The sequence below is a fragment of the Eurypyga helias genome, unplaced genomic scaffold, assembly GCF_000690775.1.
Source record: "Eurypyga helias isolate BGI_N326 unplaced genomic scaffold, ASM69077v1 scaffold38965, whole genome shotgun sequence".
Classification (NCBI taxonomy): domain Eukaryota; kingdom Metazoa; phylum Chordata; class Aves; order Eurypygiformes; family Eurypygidae; genus Eurypyga; species Eurypyga helias.
Window position 1 is genome coordinate 1 of NW_010254047.1, and position 20,559 is coordinate 20,559.

Sequence of the window (20,559 nt, forward strand, 5' to 3'; positions counted from 1 at the left end):
GATTCTATGATTCTATGATCTTAAGCTTTTAAATCAAGATGATATATTATTCTGTAAAGGGTGTCATATGACACTGTTAAGATTGGGAAGATCTTCACATGAACATAGTATCTTTCTGATGTGTCTGTATAAAGTTTCTGGGCAGGTGGCTTGATCATATACTTTTACTGTGATTCAAAAAAAATTTCAAAATCTTTATTCAGAATAATGAGGATATTTCTGGCAAAAAAACTATTGCTGAAAAGTCTACATCTGTAAGCAAATGGCTAGAAAATACTGTATATGATGACAAAAATGGCTCAAGTTAGCATTTAGACAGTAAGCTGCTTTGTAATTGGGTACATGTTTTTGAATACATATCTACATTTCAATGCTTGCGGATTAGAACCAACGTAATACCTAAATAACAGGAAGAAAATCAATCTATGCGTTAAACAGGTTATGCTTTGACTTGTTAGAGGCAGGAATTTTATTTGACAGGTTTTCTTTTCTCCATTATGCATTATGTACCTTCTCACATACGTTTACACACAAGCTACTAACAGAAAAAACACTTCATATGAAACCACTGGCAAATATGTTCTAGGAGATTTATTACAACACTTTCTAAATCTGACATACAACCCAAAGTGTATGAATCACGATCTTTGAGAAATATAAAACTGACATAGAGGTTATATTTGGACATATGTTAGCTGGTCAGTAGATTATGATTTGAAACTGATATTCATATAATGAGACATATGTGTACTAGTTTTTCAGATTAACTCCTTATAGGTAGAATAGCAAGAGCTAAAATTTTCAAGGGATGGCATGAAGGAAAGTAGTCATTTATAATAAAAATTATCATGAGACTATCTTGCTAAAATAAGAAAGACTGCTTCTTCACCAACAAGTAAAAAAAATGATCAGCTAGATCCCAAAAGCTAGCTATCAATAACATAGCCAAAAGTTAACAGTTCCATTTGTTCCTAGGTTGAGTGTTTATCAGTAGCATCAGACATGCTACTCTAAAGAAAACTGAACTGTCATCAAAACTCTTTTCTGGCTTTAAAATTTGCAAAACAGAATTGATTAATTTTAATATGCTCAATAGATATGTGTTTGTATGGCTTTATACATCCCTGAGCAATAAGATAGAAAAAGACATTTCTACGGTTTAAAAACCACAAAGGGCCTCAAAGCTACACGACAGAATTAGACTCAGTGACTTTGCATCACAAATGCGTACCAAGAAAAATAGTATAACATAAACCTGATGAGTGAACAATGGCATTCCCTTCCTAAGAGATTGCTTTCTCAAAACAAAACAAGCACTGAAATTCAATATACAAATTCTAAGACCATAAAAACAAGAAATGAGCTTCACAGCAAAATATATACAAGGCTGTTATCAATGACAAACACATAATGCTCGCTGTAAAGAAAAGTCAATGCTTCAGTCAGCTAACTGAAATATTGAAGCTAGCAGAATCATTGTTCTCCTAGGACTCCTAGGCATACAGTAGAAATGAACATTAATATGATCTAGAGAAATAATCAAGATTTACTATGAAAAATGAGAAATCCCAAAACACCACTGACATAGAGGAAAGTTCAGAGCCTTATATCTCCCGGCAACAGATAAGAAACCTCCAGCATTGCCAGCAAAATTGTTCCAGACATTAGCATCAAACTTACCACGTACAAAATGTTTAGAAATAGAATGATGGCCTTTTAAAAATAAAATGCAACCATTTTACAAATACTCAAAATAATTCTCTATCTTAAGCTAATTAAGCAGTATTTTTAAAAGAAGTTGACTTTACATAAGTGTTACTTTATAAAGTATTACATTTTCTTAAATTGATTCTGGTCTGTAGCTGACATAAAACTTCGCATGACCATCAGAGAATTTAATTAGAAATAGCAAATTCTAGATTATTAGGAACTCTATGGCACTAAAGGGATTTTAGCACTTTCTCCCAGAAGCACTTTGTCACATCTTCAATGTTATTCTTTATTGTGAATACCAATTTGCTTACCTTGCGTGGCTGAAAGTCGTACTTCACGCAGTGCTGGAAACCTTTGCCTTTTGACTTCAATGACGTAACTATTAAGCAGTTGCCAACAAAATGAGCAGAATATCCAACACCTTTACTAGTGCGGAAACTGAAAAGAAAGAATTATGAATTAAATTGGAAAAAGAAGAATTACTGTATAATAAAACAAGTTCCAAATACTACTTTAAATTGCCACGAGAAAGAAAAGAAATTAGTATCTGGAATGGTGAACTTAATTACCTTTATATCCTCTCTCCCCACCATTTCTTTGGGGGAAGCTACTTTATCACTAAGATCCCAGGTTACATTCTAAAAATCAGTATGATTTTTTTTTTTTATTTAAAACAATGTAAAGAAAAATCCATCACAGAATCAATGTGATATACCTTGCAATTTTATGAGGTTGCGATAACAATGCATGTGGTATGACATAAAAGTTTGGATTGAAATTAATTATTACACACAATTATTTTGTTTTCAAAACTTACGATCTGTTTGGGCTAATGACCTATAAAGTTTTAACCATCTGAGTTGCAGATTTATTTTCATTTGTCAAATTGATAAAGAATGAGAACTTTAGCAAGGTAATATTAGTAAGGGTTTCCAGGCTGTGGTTTTCTCATTCTTCTAATTGCCTCTATACGTGGTACACAATCTTCTCCAGGTGCTGCACTGGAAAGGAGCATTATTCCCTTCCACAGCCCATTGTCGTCTCTTCCACACAACCCTCCTGACAAAAAAACCCCAAAGTGCACTCCTTTTAATAAAGCTAAAAATTCCTCTCTAAATAAACCTAAGATAGAATCTAAGAATGAAGAGAAAAATTACATACTGTCCATCACTGCTGACCTCAACAGTGAAGACAATTTATAACACTGCCATTCTCCTATGTCTTTTGAAGACTATTTTTAACATGGATCATTTCAATGATCTGGCTTCCACAATGACCTCATAGGCAGCTATACCCAACAAAAGGAACAGTGAACAGCCTCATGGGAAATCATTACTCATATACATATATAACCTGCATTACTTATATATACAAATAACCTGCATGACCACAGTATTGAACTTCATACAATAACATGAAGGTTAAAAACTTGAAATACAGCTTTTACTGTAAGAACAACTGAATGTGTTGTGGGCTAGTTTGAAACTTTGATTTACCTCCTTGGGGTTTTATGCCATTCAAAGAACTTTTCACCACCAGCGGCATCTCTCACAATGCCAAATTTGTTTCTCTGCAACATATGTCATCTCTACAAGCTAAAATACTTTTGGCTAACAGAATCCTCTTCTGAAGGATATTGAAAAAAATACAGAGATTCACTATGGTCTGACATATGGTGTACTATTATTTGATGAGATGTCAAATAAAATATATATTTTTTTTTAAATACCAACAGTCAATCATTGTAAATACCACCACATTTTAACCTGATAAAACATTATTACAATTGTGTAACATACATCCTATTAGTTTGAACCAGAGCTAGTTAAGCATTGTGCTATAAACTGAGAACACTCTGTTAAAAAAAAAAGGGTCTTGGAAGTAATGTCTACACTTTCAAAATTTTTCCCTCTTCCCCCTCACAAAACCCCTCTCCCCCTCACCCCACCCAGACTCCAGTTACTGGGCTGATTTTGACACCATTATGGTCAAACTGGACTGTTCCTTGAATTTGGAACACTGAATTGACCTTACATGTGTAACTTCCTGGAGTCCAGAATCTGAAGAAAAGAAAGCAATGAGTTTGTTTCTTAGCAGCACTCTTCTCTTCATACTGGAATAGAATGAATGATTTTCTATACGTGGAGTTTAGCCAAAATTTGACTTTTTTTTTCCCCAAATTAATTAGAATTCTAATACAGTAGTTGAGAAACTGACAACTCAAATATGTTCTCTGTTTACCTCAACATTGTAATATACAGATTATGTTAGTTTTCAAATTTTATTTCTTGCCAAAATAACATAGGCTAGGACTGGTCTCTAAGATACCACACAGAAATTCTCTTACCAATTACCTACACATGCAGAACTTGCCACAAGCAAAGATGAAATGCAGAGAGACAACAAGAACAGTACTGTCAATACCCATGTGGTATTTTGAGCCTTTAACTACCTCCCATAGCAGCCGGTATACAATTGTACTACAGATAATTTATAAACCCCTTATACTTATGTTTCATTTCCACCAGTTTCTCAAAGGAGCTACTACAAATGTTATTACAGGTAAGCATTCTTTCATCCACTGGTGAAACAGTTTAGTGATTCCAGGTTCTTTAGCAAAGGATTTTACAAGCAATTTAACATAAGATCATAGTACTGAGGTTGAGAAGATATTAATTCTTGCCTGAAATAAGAAAAAAAAAAAAAGTTTCTTTTCTACTAACTTTGGAATTCCATTATGTGCTTTTGCAACCTTTCTGCCTTACCTCTATTATTATTAGCCCTAGAAAAGAACTGAAAAGTCTAGATGGCTTGTTTTGTGTGGCTTTTTTTTTTTTTTCTTCTTCTTACATCAGTAAAAATAAAATTTAGAATGCTCTTTCAGAAGTTGTAGTCATTCTTCCAATAAATGGTTGTGGAAGCACTTGGATGTTTTGAAGACAAAAGCAACAATTATGAAAATCCAGCCTGAGTTCACCCTCTAATTCCTTTACAGAGCCCAATACACACTTCAAAAGAAAGCATTTCTTAAAAAAAAACAAACAAACAACCCCAAAACCACTCAAACAAAAAAACCCCACAACAAACCAAACAACAAAACCAACAAAACCCACAAAAACACCAACAAATAATCATAGTATCTGGATTGATTTTATGTAATTCCAAGCATTACTTAGATATAATGTCAACCTTTTTTAGCAGAAACGAGTATAGAGATTCAGAGGTTGCAGATTTCCTAGTTGAGCACCTTTAAGGTTAGCCCTAAATTCCTATATTTGCACTGTCTTTATTACAAAGAATCTACACCTCTTCTAAGGAAACATTTCCAATGTTCTATTAAGCTATGAAGCTACTGCTGCTGATTATTATTTTGTGTCCTTATAGCTGTCATAGTTAAAGCGACCATAGTATTGTGTGTCTTAAAGATTGAGTTTTCCTATTTTGCTGTCTACCCGCTGACTCTTAGATTAAACAATCCATTATCATCAGATTCTTGCATAAATTCTGAAAACAGCCGTCAAGAGCATCCTTAAGTTCATTTTATTTTTTCTTGGAAGGTTTCACTATAAAGCATGTTTTCCAGAGCCCAGAGTGTTCTCAGTAGTACCAGGTTTTTTTCTATGGTCTCTTAAATGAAGTAGCAATTCTTAGCTTTAAATGGTATTCCAGTAATGCTTTTGCCAGTATTTCAGGAAGTGATCACATCACCTTTACTCTCTTCTCTGTTTGTTCAGACTAACCTTGTAAAGGTCACATTAGCTCTTTCAGCTACAGTAATTACAAAGCAGCTTATGGCAAGTTGGTTACCAACAATAACCCTCAAGTCCTCCTGTAATTACTGCTTTCCAATACATAACTACTAATTCTGTATGCATGGCACCCATTATTCACTGCTAAGTATATGATGCTCGTTTGCTTATACCAAAATTTGTGCTATAGAATTCTGAATCTCACCATTTGAGTCTGACTGCTCTGCAACAAAGCTTTCTGCTTATCGTTATTTATCATCTGTGCAAATATCAGAGACTTCTAATTTACTTCTAGGATTGCCACACATCTTGTAATTGGTAAAAAAGCTACAATACTGTTCCAATATAAAAATACTAATACACTGTCGCTTAGCAGCTGCCCAACATCATCCTCCAAGATAATTAAAAAAAAATAATTTGCTTAGAGTTCTTGAAGCAGCATTTAGCAAATTCCAGAACAGCTTTCCCTCACATCTGGCAAATGTGAAAGCATTTCTCTGCTTCCCTTCTCCACTTCTAAGCATGAGATTTCACATCATGGGGAAAACGATGTAAAGGCTCTCTCCCAACAGAAAGGCCTCTGGCCACTTCTACTGGTTATACTTTATAAAGATGATAAAGGTGATAAAGAGGTTATACTTTATCACTACAAGGACAGAGCTGAAACTCCATATCTTTTGAAGCTATAATTTATTCTCAAGTTTCCAAACTACAACAACAAAATACAGGAGACATGATTTGCTTATGTTCTGGGTTTTGAAAACAGAAAAAACATGAAAACAAAGATAAGCACATATCAACCATGGGAAAAGACAAACTCACAGGAAAAAAATGGTTTTTTACTCTAACAGACTTTATTCTAATCAATCTAATAAATAAATATTATATTAAGTTACTTTTTATAGGTAAATCATACTGACAGTGGACATTTTTTATTTAAACATGGAAATGCTATGGCTGTAGTTAATCAGAAGTACATTAATAAAAAAATATTCTTTAGAGTATAATGGTCAGACCTTTGTTTTGAAGTTAAAAACCTCAGGTTTCTTTGATAACTCAAAGGGTAGATTTGTGGGGTATACTCATTGACACGTTTGAAACTAAACTCTCTTATCATGGAAAAACCTTTATTCGAGACAGATGTCTGAGTAAATGTTGCAATTATTCTAAGCTATATCACTTCTTGTACTAAAGTGAATATAGGCTACATTTTTGGAGAAAAGGCATAAACTGCCATTCTTAAAAATGGAAACAGAAGTAAACTACCTCTGACACAGACAAAATGAAATATCCGTAAATATTCAGGAAAGCTTAACACATGGAAGATTTTTAACTATTTCAAAGCAAAAAATATGCTAAAAAGCACATCTAAAAATCTTGGAATTTAATAACAGTTGTAATCATCATAATATACATCAGAAAAAATACATATTAAAAAATATAATCAGACATCTGAAGTTATTCTAACCTAATGCCATTGCTGCTACTGCATTATATTGGAATCAGAGGGAATCATATTCATCGTTCAGGTTAAATGTCTTTCTACACTACTAACCCTAAGAAAAACAGCATACATCACAGGCTGTGCAATTGTGGAGTATACTTTTCCTGTTCTGAGGCAGTAACAAAGTCTCAAAACAAATACACCAGCTGAAGTTCCCAATTCGAGAACATAAATTCTGGCTGAGAAACAAATGATCATGTTACATTCTTGTATGCATGTTCAACTCTATAATTGCTTTTGTTGTTGTCCTTGACAGACTGAACAGTAAATAAAGTACAGCTCCTAGTAATAAACATAACTACAGACAACAACATGAAAAAATCTCCATGGTAATTTAACTATAGCACATAGCAAAAAACAGGCATATGGAAAAGCATTATCCCAGACAGTAATTCAGAGAAAATGTACCAAAATTTTTCTTCAGAATAAACCTAGTTTTTTATCAGATATTTGTTCTATTAAAAAATATGAATTATTTTGGTTTTCCAAGTAACTGCACGGTAAGGTTTTTAAGTACTGATAGTACAAGTACCTTCCTGAGACCACATTTGCTGGTCCTCTCCTCAGCTGACTACTAAAAACTTCTGCTCTTCACGCTATGTGAAATGACTACAAAGTGAGAAATGTTACTTCTGGCTACTTCCCTCTTTGTGCTACTCCTGTATTCCTGAGCTGATAAAACTTTATAGATCTCCTTGATGTCCAACCCTTATCTATCTGCAGAGCTGATATACAGTTTTTAAGAATATAAGAAAATATAAAGGGAAGCATACTAAATAGTAAATACATAAAGAATGAAGAAGTGTTGAAGAAAATACCAGCATGCCCTTTCTTGTTTTCCACATTCTTTATTTTCCTTCAGCTAAGAGAACTATTCTTGAGCAGATATAGGATTAATATCTAAAATGAAAAAACCTTTTTCATGACTGACCAATAAAATAAACATTTTTACTTTTATACCATAATTTCTAAATACAAGGTTTAATCAAGGATGTAACTATTTCTACTTTTATCACAACAGCAAACCAAAACAAACTAAAATTATTCCTTCCACTATTAATCTATTAGGAAATATAGCTTCCTTTTCTGGGAACAGGTGATCAGTGATCAATTTTATATTCAAAGACCTACTTTCTGTTACCACTACCTAATGTGACAAGAGTGCGCTCTGAGTAGGATGGATTTGCTTTATAATACTGACATCAGCTGAGACTCTTAAACACCCCACAGAAAATATCACAATATTCTCAGTTTATATCTCTAATAAATAATATATTTTAAAACTGCTTAAGAAACGGGCACATAAGATTTTATGGTTATCTACAAGGCACAAAGTTTTGCATCCATGGATTTATAATTTGCAAAGGAAAAATGACAGATGACTTTTTAAGAGTTTGTATACAGCAAGAAGTCATTAAAATCAGCAGGTATTTGAGAGGGGAAGAAAGCATGTCAGAAATTAAAAACAACGAGAAAGATTAATGGCTACTAGGAACCCAAAACAACCATAACTGCAGTGCTATAAGTTACTTACCAGTAGAGATACGGTTTATCCTTATCTACATTGATATTGTTGAGTGGATCCATACGAAACCAGGTGTTAAGAGTAAACCCATTTTGATAAGGCCACTTAGCAATAGGAGGCAATGCAATTGCCTGAGGAGGGGAAATAAAAAGAAAACAGCAAATCAAAAAAACCCTTCAAATAGTTTTTTTTTGAATAAATGCATTAGTTTACCATCTATTTTAAACTAATTTAATATTTAACTACATAAATTCTACCATTAGATGACATGAAATTAAATCTGGCAATAGGCAATATTACAAGAAAAAAAAGAAAAAATACTTCTGCAGAAACTAAACTATAAATTCAGCTTTCAGTAAGTATTCATCTCATCAGTACACTTAAACATTAAGATCAAATTAACCTCAAAAGATAGTGCAATAGAGATTCACTGTTAAAACTACAGTATAAAAAAGGCTGTTATCTGAAATTTAAGAGCACTATGAGGTTTTTTTTTTTTTCCTACAGTTAGGTAAGAGACTTAAAATCTTACCCTCATTCTCAGTTAAATAAGTTAAATAATAAGGCATGGCCTGGGAAGAAATTTGATTTTTCAATACTTTATTTTTCTGGGCTGAGACTGATGAAGACATTTCAGACAACTCGTTATCCCTGGGCAAGGCCCTGAATACCTGATCTAACTTGGAAGTTAGGCACCCTTTATGGAGGAAATTTGACAAGTTGAACTTCAGAGGTCACTTTCTAAATAAGTATTTTCTACAATACCACTAAAAAATAAAACATTTTTTCCCCTCAGTAGGATAATTATACACCAAATGAAGTAATTAAAAATTTCTGAGAAATGAAATGTTTCTAATAACTTGAAGATTACTGCAGTTGGCACTCATTACAATACATTCTTTCTCTCTCCATCAGAAAAAATATAGAATATCATAAACAAAAGCAGTTAAGGAATAATAGCTTTTAATACTACTTCTTTACATAAGTTGTATATGAATGCAAAGCAAAAGAAAATACTTTTCTAAATAACTTAGCATGTTATTTCTAAGTGTATTTAACATAACTTTCAGCTTCTGTAAGAAGCTACACTGTAAAATAATAAATGCTAATTAATTTGTCCTTGTGCTGATGGTACTGTGCTCCTATCGAAGTTACCACTTATACTGACTGAGCACTGGCACAGGCTGTCCAGAGAGTTTGGGTGTCTCCGTCCTTAGATATGCTCAGAAGCCTCCTGGGCAGCCTGCTCTGGGTGACCCTGCTTCAGTGCAGGGGTGGTGGCTGAGATGACCTCCAGAGGTCCCTCCCAACCTCAACCCTTCCGTGATTCTCTGTGATTCTTATTAGTCCCAGCTGGAAATGCTTTTTTGGGAGTGCTCCTATCTTGTACTGTTATGATTCATACAGAAGACTACAAAGAATTGTTGCAAACTCATTTACTGCTTAAAATGAGAATGGACAAGAGTTTTTTTGGCAACAGAGTCAGAATAACCACACTATGATTTTATGCCAATGTAGTCAAGTACATAAAAAAATGGTAGAGTGGGGCTGACTTTGCGTTATTTTTATATGCAGGGCAATTGCTGAAAGAGCTTTAAGAGCAGAGAAATAGGTAATAAAGAATGATGGGGAACTCACAGTAAATTTCATAATTAGGCATAGCAATGTGCTCAGATTATGCTAGTATTTGACTAGACAAAAGAAACAACATCAGTTCTGCTAATAACCTGGTACCTACTGCTCAGTACAAAACATTTCAAGGAACTCCTTTGGGATACCACCCCTGCCTCCTGAGAGGGTGTTCCCTGCCTGAAACAGGAAAATTGCTACTTGATGACAAACAGCAAAACCACCTGGGAATACCACCACCATCATAAGGTGTCCTCCTAAAGGAGTGACTGGTGTGCTACTTACACAGACTGGCAGTGGTGTGACATGGTACTGGGAAGAGCCCTTCTGTTGGGATAGTGAAGCAGATCTACCAGCAGATCAGCAGAATTGTTCAGCAGACTCTTGGCTCTTTTATACTACCACTAAAGTCTTGGTTATACAAGGTGCATGAAAACAACTTTAATGAGGGCCAAACTGATATTTATTATGCCAGAAAAATATTATACTGTTTCTCTGCTTGACGTCCTCATTGTACACCACTCCTGAAAACCTGAATTCAATGCTAGTAAACTAGGTCCTATCCATTCTCTTTCTTCTAATGAAGTGCTTCATTGTTTGTGTCATTTTGTAAGAAATGGCCCTTCGTCCACTTCAGAGGATGACTCCTCTCCAGAAGTTCATAGTGTAATCCAACATGCACTCCTCAAGAAATGTAAATTTCAAACTCGTATTTCTTGATTTACAGATGCACAGTCAGTGATGAGTGGTATGTGAAACAAGATCCTAACCAAGAAAAAAGAAATGCCATTTGTGCATTTCAATGGAGAAACTTTATGCCCCTGTAAAACTGTCAGTACTGAGAACTTAAGTTTAAATACAATTTCCAATAACTGATGCATCTCTTTGGACAGGGAGGAACATTTGAAATTCTTCCCCTGTAAAACTTTTCTTGAAGCTCTAATACAAAATTAAATTTGAGAGAGACATTTCATCAGGGTTTGCCTCTGAAGCCCAGAAACGTCAAAGCAGTATGTGTCACTGTAGACATTCATATTCTGCAACAGCTGTCTTGTACTTTTAGGAGAGGTTAACTGTGGTTTTAATTTAGCAGTAACAAATTAAACTCTCTCTTTCAAAACTCAGTAATTAATTCCTTACACAGTCCGCCCCATTCATTTTGCTGACACATCTGTTTGTGCAGCTGATTATCAAACAAGATCAGGGAAGTGATCTAGCCAAAAATAACCCAGGTGAAAACCAGTGATTTTCAGCCAGTTTATTTCCCTGATGGAATCTACCACATCAACAACTGTATTCACCAAGATGAGGTGGTGGTTTATGCTTGAAGAAAACTATCAGCGCTATGGAGGAAATTCAAGTAGAAGAGCCCAAGAGAAGCTCCTACCACCCCCTTCCTGCACTGGCAGGAAAACAAAGGCATCCCCAGATTATTTCCCCTTAAATGATTCCAAGTTTTGCCATAAGCATATGCTATTCCATACCAGAATGGAAATGAACCTCAAAGCCAGATTTCTCATTTTTAAGTATTTGTATTTACTGGTTTAATAATCTTATTTATAAATCCGTATAGAGTATTTGAATTTATTTGTAGTACATGCAGTGAATGGAAGAAAGAATATCCATTTGAAAAGGTTTAGAAAGGAATAAATTTCATCATCATAAGTTATCTCAAAAAGTGAAGCCAAAAGAAGATTGTGTTTAAAACACTGCCTTGAGGGAAACAGTTGAGGGAGTTCAGACAAAAGAAAAATATAGAATAGAATTTGTGACTAAGGTGTCACTTTAAATGGTAATGATATGCACAAGCTTATCCCTAAATTTTCCTTGAGCCTCTGCTTTATATAGTATCAAATAAAATAGTACTGTTATTTGGAATTCTCAGTTTTCACTTTTACGATCATTTCCCCAGGCAAAAACCTGCTATTTGACATTCCATTCTCAAAAGTGCAACTTTTCAACATTACAACTACCTTGCAAACCTACGGAAGGCAAGATCTCTGCTACTCAAGCATGTACTTCCCTTCTCATTTCCTTTTAAAGAAATTCCAAAACCAAATAAAAGAAAATGCAACTGAGGAGCAATTTATTTGTTCCTCAAGTTGTAGTATTTTGGTTAACAACTTACTGCAGCACTACAGCCTGGGAAGTTGAAAAACGTATCGGGCCCATGCCTCTGTGGCATCTGATTAAGGACTGATAACAGTTTAACCGCATGTCTTGGCTGTGAAAACAAGAAAATTGCACAAAATTCAATACAACCATTTTTGTACTCTTTAGGCTACAATGGAAATTGGACAGTTTTCCAACAACACAGAAAATTAACTCTAAATGAAGTAAAAATACTTCATAAACATATGTTCACTCAACATGAATTAAAAAAAAACCAGTTTATATGCCTCGGGAGACAATTTATGTTAACTTCAGGCTCTAATGGAATGACACTTAATGCTTTATCTGATCACAGCTTACCCAGATTCCATTTTCGCCTCGAAGCATGCTGAACAAAAGCTTCAATTCTTTGACAGTGATGCTGTAGCTGGCAAGAACCCCCAACATATCAACTAGAAGATCTTCAAAGGAAAATAAAGTTATTCTGAACTCTGAGTTGCATTGTTTTGACAAAAAAGCTGAAAAAGTTAATATCTTTTAGAGTCTGTGATACACTTGCTTTTAAAATCAGACCTAGGTGCCTTAAATATTTTACAACAGATTTCATATTCTCGTTTTAGTTACTTTAAAAATGAATTTATATTTAACTTGTAGATTTTGCATCACACTTTGAACAAAGTACCTATTAAATTTATGAAGTTAATTCATCCCATTCCACATTCATCATATATTATGAACTTCTCGACTGCTCCTTACTGTTACAGAATTTTGCACAAACAAAACAAAACAAACCCCAAAAACCCACAAACACACACAAATCTTAGTGAGACAACAATAAAAGGACACAATAAAAAAAAAAGGTGATCAAAACTGCTAACATATTTACGTAATACAGTTTCCGTTAAAATGTCTCAAACCTCATAAACTTTTAAAGAAACAGCATTACATAGCCTGCCTTTCAGAGACAGTCAGGCTTAAAATTACTGCTCGTGCTTGGATCTTTATCTTAAAAGACAGAATTTCATTTTAAGGATTTGTTAGCTTAACAAAGCTAACAAATTGGTGGTTCACCCACCCACCTCACCACCTTAGACTCCACACTTTCTTCTGGAATGAAATGCACTACTACGAACTACTGCTTCCTCTAGCAGGAGTAAAAACAATTTACTTGTCTTCCCAAATGTGGCATAAAAAATTTAATCCAGAGATCAAGCAGTGAAGTGCAGTTTCCAAACCAAAAAAGTTATGACACAATACAATCAGCATTAACAAAGTTTTTTAATCTCCTCAACAATCAGAAAATTCCCCCCATGAAACTTATAGAAGACATGGATAAGCTTATATCTTATTTGCAGGACTACACGCTCTCCTTGTCCATTGGTGTAAGGATGACTCTCACTCATGCTGGCAAAGAGTAAATTAAAAAGCATCCATTCTTTTCAAGGACAATTTGCATTGATATTTTCTTTTAAAACAAATTCTCTCAGCAAAAACCTTATGCATGTGTTTTTGAGTAAAACCACCAATATCTATTTAACTTGTTCCACCATGAAACCAACCTCTGGTCCACAGTAAGCAAAAGGCAAGTATGAAGAGTGAAACATAATTTAATTTACAGGAGACATAGTAGGCTATTTAGTGAGTGAAACTGCATGTCAGAAAGGGAAAAAACTCCCCACAGTAACTTGCAGACATTTTCACCGCAAACTCTGAATATAATCCTAATGTTCAAGTATAGACTTTTTTTCTTTTTTTTTTCTTTAAAGGAAGAGTTTATTTAATCTTCCCTTTAAATTTAGTACTATGTTATATTTGGGATGGAATTTCTTAAGGGAAAGCAAAATAAAGCTAAGAAAACTAAAATCCCTTGTCTTTCATGATGGTGAATTGTATGACTCAGCTCCTCCTCTAGTACCTACAAGCACCCTTCACTGTACAGTCTCCAGTCGGCAATGTGAAGCTGGCAGTGACTGCACATACTGAATGTGATCAGAAATTGAGAACGGTAACACACTGAAAACTCTGGAAGGGAAGTCAGCCAAAGTGAGAACCAATCTTTGGCTAAGAATTTCCCAATTCTTATTTTGTAATGTTAGCTTGCTTTTTAGATCACGCTACTTCAAATTTAGCTTCCTTTACAGAGAAAAAGTGTTGTGTAGAAGCAAAGTTGTTTGGTGAAAATCAGAACATCAGTAAAAAAAAAAAAAATCTTCTAACACAGATGACAAAAGTGTAAATTAATACAGTCAAACACAGAAACGATCATCAAGGATTTGAAAGTACTGAGCATATGATGCTTTGTTTCACTGCTATAGACCTGTGCTACCTTAAGGCACAAAATTTTTTTTTCTTTCTACTGAAGATGTTGAGAACCTACAGACATTAGAAATGCATATTTATAAATAATGAATAAAACATGGATGAAGAGAAATAAATGTAAGCTCCCTAACAACATAACTCTGGGTAAAACAAAGACCTGAAAGACTGAAGCCCAGTAGGTAACAAGTAAAGATAAAACAAAGAACATCTGTGAAAGTTGAAGCACTTAATGTTACTAAAAATACTGCTTTAAACACCTCTACAGAATGCTTGTTTCTTGTTTCAATATAACAAGACTTAAATAGAAGTGTACTCTGCAACATAAGTTTATTCATACTTATTAGAAATCTCATATAAAAGAGTCAGTCCACATCTGGTTCATAAATCCTAAATAATCCACTCATTTATAAGCGGACAAAGGTCAAAAAAAATACTACAAATGGATTTTTTTTAATGTTTACTTCATTTTTTTATATTAGCTAGGATCACATATATAACTGGTATCTATGATCTCATTTCAGAAACAAGATTAGGTAAAATAATACTAGGTTCAGAAAAAAACCAAGGCACTGTTTCTCATTTTTAATGCATTTCTAAAATGAACTGAATGTAACAGATTTTATTTATGTTAATGGCACCTTCTGACTACTCTCATACTATACAGTTTATATATGATCTATAAATTAAACTGAAACCTTGAAGGAATGCTTAATTCAGTCATTAAATATGAAAATACCATGGCAAAAGAGCCTGCCTGTCTTTCAAGTAACAATGAGCATATATAAAAATGAATGATATGGCGTTAACTTTGCAAGATGTATTAAACAGCACTGGAAACACAACTTCAAGAAGACTATCCTCATGCCTCCTTAACCTTTTAATGACAGATCACCATGAAATTGTGAATTTTAACTCTGTTAGTGAAATAAATTAATTTCTACATGTTGGCAATAGAGACTGTGATAATTTTGCAGTTTTTCTTATGGAACTGGTTGAAAGATAAATGCTTGTCAACAGCCCATTAATGACAAAGCAGTCAAAACCTACTATTTTTGTTTAAACTAGGTACTGTTTCAGTGCTTCAGAATTCAGTTCCAGACATTTTACAACAATTACCCACAACATTAAAACAGAACTGTGGGAAATAAAATGGGGCTTAAGGGACACATAGCCACTCTCTGTAAGTTCAGGCTACTTTCTCATCCACTAGCCAGACTGATGGTACTACAGACACACTATCCCAAGAGTCTCTCAGAGCAGATGACTTGCTTCACTACTCATCACCTGGAAATAGAGATGGGAAAAAGGGAATCCCTCAGTGAAGATCCTGCAAATATTTTAGTCATCTTTCCCCCTTAACCATCGATAAAACGGATGGCCATCCCCTATTTCAATATAACATTATCACAGTACAAAGGGGACTTACAGGACATTATGAAGCCTTGAGAAGAGGAGGCTGAGAGGAGACCTGATCACTGCCTACAACTACCTGAAAGGAGGTTGTGGAGAAGTGGGTGTTGGTCTCTTCTCCCTAATGAAAGATGATCGGACGAGGGGGAATGGACTCAAGCTGCGCCAGGGGAGGTTTAGGTTGGACGTAAGGAAGAAGTTCTTCACTGAAAGGGTTATCACGCACTGGAACAGGCTGCCCAGGGAGGTGGTGGAGTCACCATCCCTGGATGTGTTTAAGAGACGGGTGGATGAGGTGCTGAGAGATATGGTTTAGTGGTGGACAGATACGGTTGGACTGGATGATCTCTAAGGTCTTTTCCAACCCAGTGATTCTATGATTCTATGATTCTATGAAAGGTGCCTTATAAAGGGGAGACTTCATAGCTGCCTTCCAATACCTGAAGGGGGCCTACAAGATAGCTGGGAGGGGACTTTCTACAAGGGCCTGTACTGACAGGACAAGGGGTAACGGGTTTAAATTGAAAGGAGGGAGGTTTAGATTAGATATCAGGAAGAAATTCTTCACAGAGAGGGTGGTGAAGCACTGGAACAAGTTGCCCAGAGAAGCTGTGGATGCCCCATCCCTGGAAGTGTTCAAGGCCAGGCTGGACGAGGCTTTGAGCAACCTGGTCTAGTGGAAGGTGTCCCTGTCCATGGCTGGGGGGTTGGAACTAGATGGTCTTTAAGGTCCCTTCCAACCCAAACCATTCTGTGATTCTATGTTTCTGGAGAAAAAAATGGAATACAAGTGGCAGTGATACCATTGGGATTACAGTTGAACATCTCAATGTGACTAAGCTTTTTTTTTTTATTCATGACCGCAAAACCTGCAAAATCTAAAGTGAGATACTTAAACTGCGGAGAAGCCTCACGGATCTGACAGTCTTCATCTAAACAAACAGACAAGTACTTCTCAGTACAAAAGATTGGGTACATGTTTATTTGCTGTTGTCTTACTTTTATAAAACCAGAGAAGAGTGGCTTCAGGCTTAGACTGGTCCTGAAAGCAAGATGTCAGAACATAAACCAGATATTATGCCTGTCTTGTCTATTTAAACTTTATCTAGGTCTAATCACAGCATTTCACAAAGAAGTGAGACGACCTAAAATTAAACAAATAAAGAAAAGAAAGCCTGTACCGTTTACAGATCATAAAAGCCAATTGTAAAACATTGGGCTGACAGAGTATTAGTAAATGTTATGGTTGCTAATTGGTTGAAAGTGGTACTAAGTTCCCAGGAACTAACACAGGTCTTGTTCAAAACATCCTCCCTGAAAGTTAAAAATCTTTTTGCCACAAAATTTCTTATTTTATTCCCTGGGTTTGGAATATTCATAACAACAGTTGAAGCAAAGCAGTTCTACAGTCCTCAGGTGCCAATTATGACCTCAATGTCTGAATAGCAGATTAAGAAACACAGTGCATTAGTAGTCACTGATTTTGTCATCAAACCATTGATCCAGTTATTACACAACCATATTCATTACTTCTGACTTACTGACAAAATCATTGTCATTTATAAAAGGGTGGTGAGGTGCTTGCAGAAATCAAGAGATAAAAACAAAAGTATGAATTTGGTTACTTCCATGCCTTTGTCAGAAAAATTCTAAAAAAGCGCCTACATTCTCATCTATTATAATTTCCACAGAAAGACCCTACAAAATGTGATTCTGTTAAATCCCTGCTCACGATGTATAGAAGACTACTCAGACAATTTGACACACAGTACAGAGCTAAAATGCCACCAGAATTCCAATTTTCAGTTCTGGTACTAAATTAAGTATGGGTTCTTTTTGTCTGTGCAAGTATACAGAAGAGCAAGCTACTGAAGTTCTTTCTTTAGTTCTCTTTCTGAAGTACTGTGTGACCACTCTCAGAAAAAGGTTAATGGGGTAGAGGCTCCATTAATTTTTTTATTAATGTACTACCCCTGGCTTATATTATCAGTTGTAAATTCAGAGTGATTTTTCAATTCCCAAATGCTCCTGGAAACCAGGTCCTATACTCTTGATTTCTGACTCCTACAATTATCTAAGCATTTTTTAATATTTCTCTCTAAGGGGGACACCATTACAGTTATATATGCCACATACAGGAGCATATTTAGAGGAGCTCAGGTTGAACAAATTTTCTTGTTATGATTAGTGATGCAAGAACATTATTTCCATGAGTGTAACCCTGGAAAACTTCAAGACAGAAATATCTGTTTTCAGCATTGGTTTGTGAATCTACGGATGTTATACTTCACCCTGAATCTCACAGTACAATATTTAGTGTAACACTTCTGATTTTAGCATTTACACGCACATTTCTAATCAACAAGGTGGTCGCTAAGACTTGCCTTGAAATACAGAATGTAGCTTTTTCAAATACTTAATATTACAGACACCTTTATACCGAAAAAAAAAGGCCAAGGACAAAAGCATTCCTGAATAATACGGTTATCATCCTGCTGTTAACCTTCTCTTGTTTCTGGTCTGAAATCCTTGCTGGTTTACTGTTCCACAAAGCCTGTATACGTGTCAGGAATCAGATCATCAACTGAAATCTTGGAATTATGGAAGAGAATCCTCTTCAATCTTTCAAAAATGTTTCACAATTTGGGTATCCTACTATTAGTCCCAAATTACATAAACATTAAGAACTACTTTCACACTTAGTGGTACAAAATGGATTGTCTGAGCCCGCGAAAAATAAGCAGGTAAATACTAGTCATACATAGCTCTCAGCTGCCACACTTAAATGTGACAACCAAACCTGCTCCTCTAACCAACAAATTCAGGATTACATAAACTCCCTCGAAACTACTCTGAAAATGTTAGTGGTGCAACAACTCCATCACTTGTTTTCAGTAAGCGAGCAAAGAATGCTATTAATTTAATGCTGTAAAAGATTACAGGACATTAAAACTCACAAGTATAAAAAAGAAGAGACATGATAGGGAGCACAGCTATACATTATGAAATGATTGTTTAATATAATCTAAATTAGTCCAGCATTCAAAGCTTTTAATACTTTCTGATATGCTGTCAGATGTACGTTATGTTTGAAGTGGATCATAGTAACAGTTCTATGATCTGAATAATTCAAAAGGATCAATGCACTTAAAACCTAAAATATTACCTTGACAGTTAAGAAGTATAACATGTACTATTCTTAATTATGTTCAAAACTGGTTTTTATCACTAAGATAACATTATCTTCTCAGATTTATTAACAAGCAGTTATTTCAATCAAAGTATCTACATGTATTTCAAACTAAGTATATATTTTTGTCATTTTTCTGAAATTGATAAAAAAGTATTTCTGACTTAATGGCAATACTACCCAAAACACCACTTTAAGTAAAAACCGAGACATTCCAAACCCTTCCATAATCACAAAATGTTGACAGTTCAAGAATGCAATGGTTATTTTATCAGTTGGCAATTTATACCTGCAATCATGTCGTCCACAGTACTCATCTTCAGCAATACCTGTTCAATTAAGCCAACTTCCGTGCTAGTCTGTAAATTACGCACACTTTTACGTAGAATTGCTGTGAACATACTCCAGATTTCTGCTTGGCACGTTACATCACAGTGCTCCAAAAGCTCTGACATGCACGTAATGCTCTCTGCATCCTGGATTATAAAGTTCATCTCTAGATCAAATTCGCCACCAACCAGCTACAAAAGAAAACAAGAATGGCATTACAATGTGAAATGCGTCATTTAGTGACTTTCATAACTTCATTGTGACCAACACTGAATAATTTTTGCATGATGAGAGGTGATTTTGATAGAGAAATTTCCAGCTATGACCTGTAAGACAGCAAATTAACCACCATGCTACGCAAAACAGAGCTTGCACACAACACACACACTAATATCATAAAATATTACTTTCCATTTTTTCATATTGCTGAATGCAATACTTCCATAAAATGATACAAAAATTTATTTGAAATATTCCCTCCTCAAAACTAATTGAAATGGTAGCCTGGCTCAGAGAAATGAAGTGCAGAAGCTGCAGAAACTGAAAAGCTCAAAAGCAACTGCGGCTGTCCTACAGTTCTCTGAACAGAAATTTGCCCACTCCGAAATTAAAAAGACATCAAAAATAACTTAGATATGTTTCCTCCTGATGTAAGCCAACATCAGCCCTTAGTTTTGTGTTTGCAAAACCTTACTGCCCTTTCCATTGTACCACCTACAGAGTCATGCAGTCATGCTCAGAAAAAGAATCAGTGATCTGTTCTGGACCAACACAGACATGGAAAACTTGCTTAGTTATACCACAGATCAGTTCTTCATGTGGCCAAGGAAACCTGCTGCTGGTGCAAGAGAGAGACAGCATGGGGCGAGGGACAAGCACTCAGAAGGAAAATAATTTAACAGCACTACTGGTGAAATTGCAGTCTGACTCTCTTCCACCCAGATACCTGCAAAATGCTATCAGAAGTCCTGAGCTCCAATTAAATAGCACAACTACTAGGCACGTTTTAGGAGGAGGAAAAAAAAAAGGTAAAAAATTGCAAGATATTGTCAAGACCAAGTGTGCTGGATTCAGCCAG

General features: G+C 35.1%; 1 protein-coding gene across 1 annotated transcript; it reads right to left on the bottom strand.

The window, feature by feature from the left end:
- Positions 1–2,024: 2,024 nt before the first annotated feature.
- LOC104510580 (neurobeachin-like) lies at positions 2,025–19,682 on the bottom strand (the record flags this gene model as incomplete). The annotated part of the gene is made up of 5 exons (XM_010152873.1): positions 19,441–19,682; positions 12,593–12,693; positions 12,249–12,344; positions 8,501–8,622; positions 2,025–2,151 (listed from the first exon to the last, which is right to left on the bottom strand). Coding segments are annotated over exons 1-5 (651 nt in total), but the record flags the coding sequence as incomplete, so codon positions are not given.
- Positions 19,683–20,559: the final 877 nt, after the last annotated feature.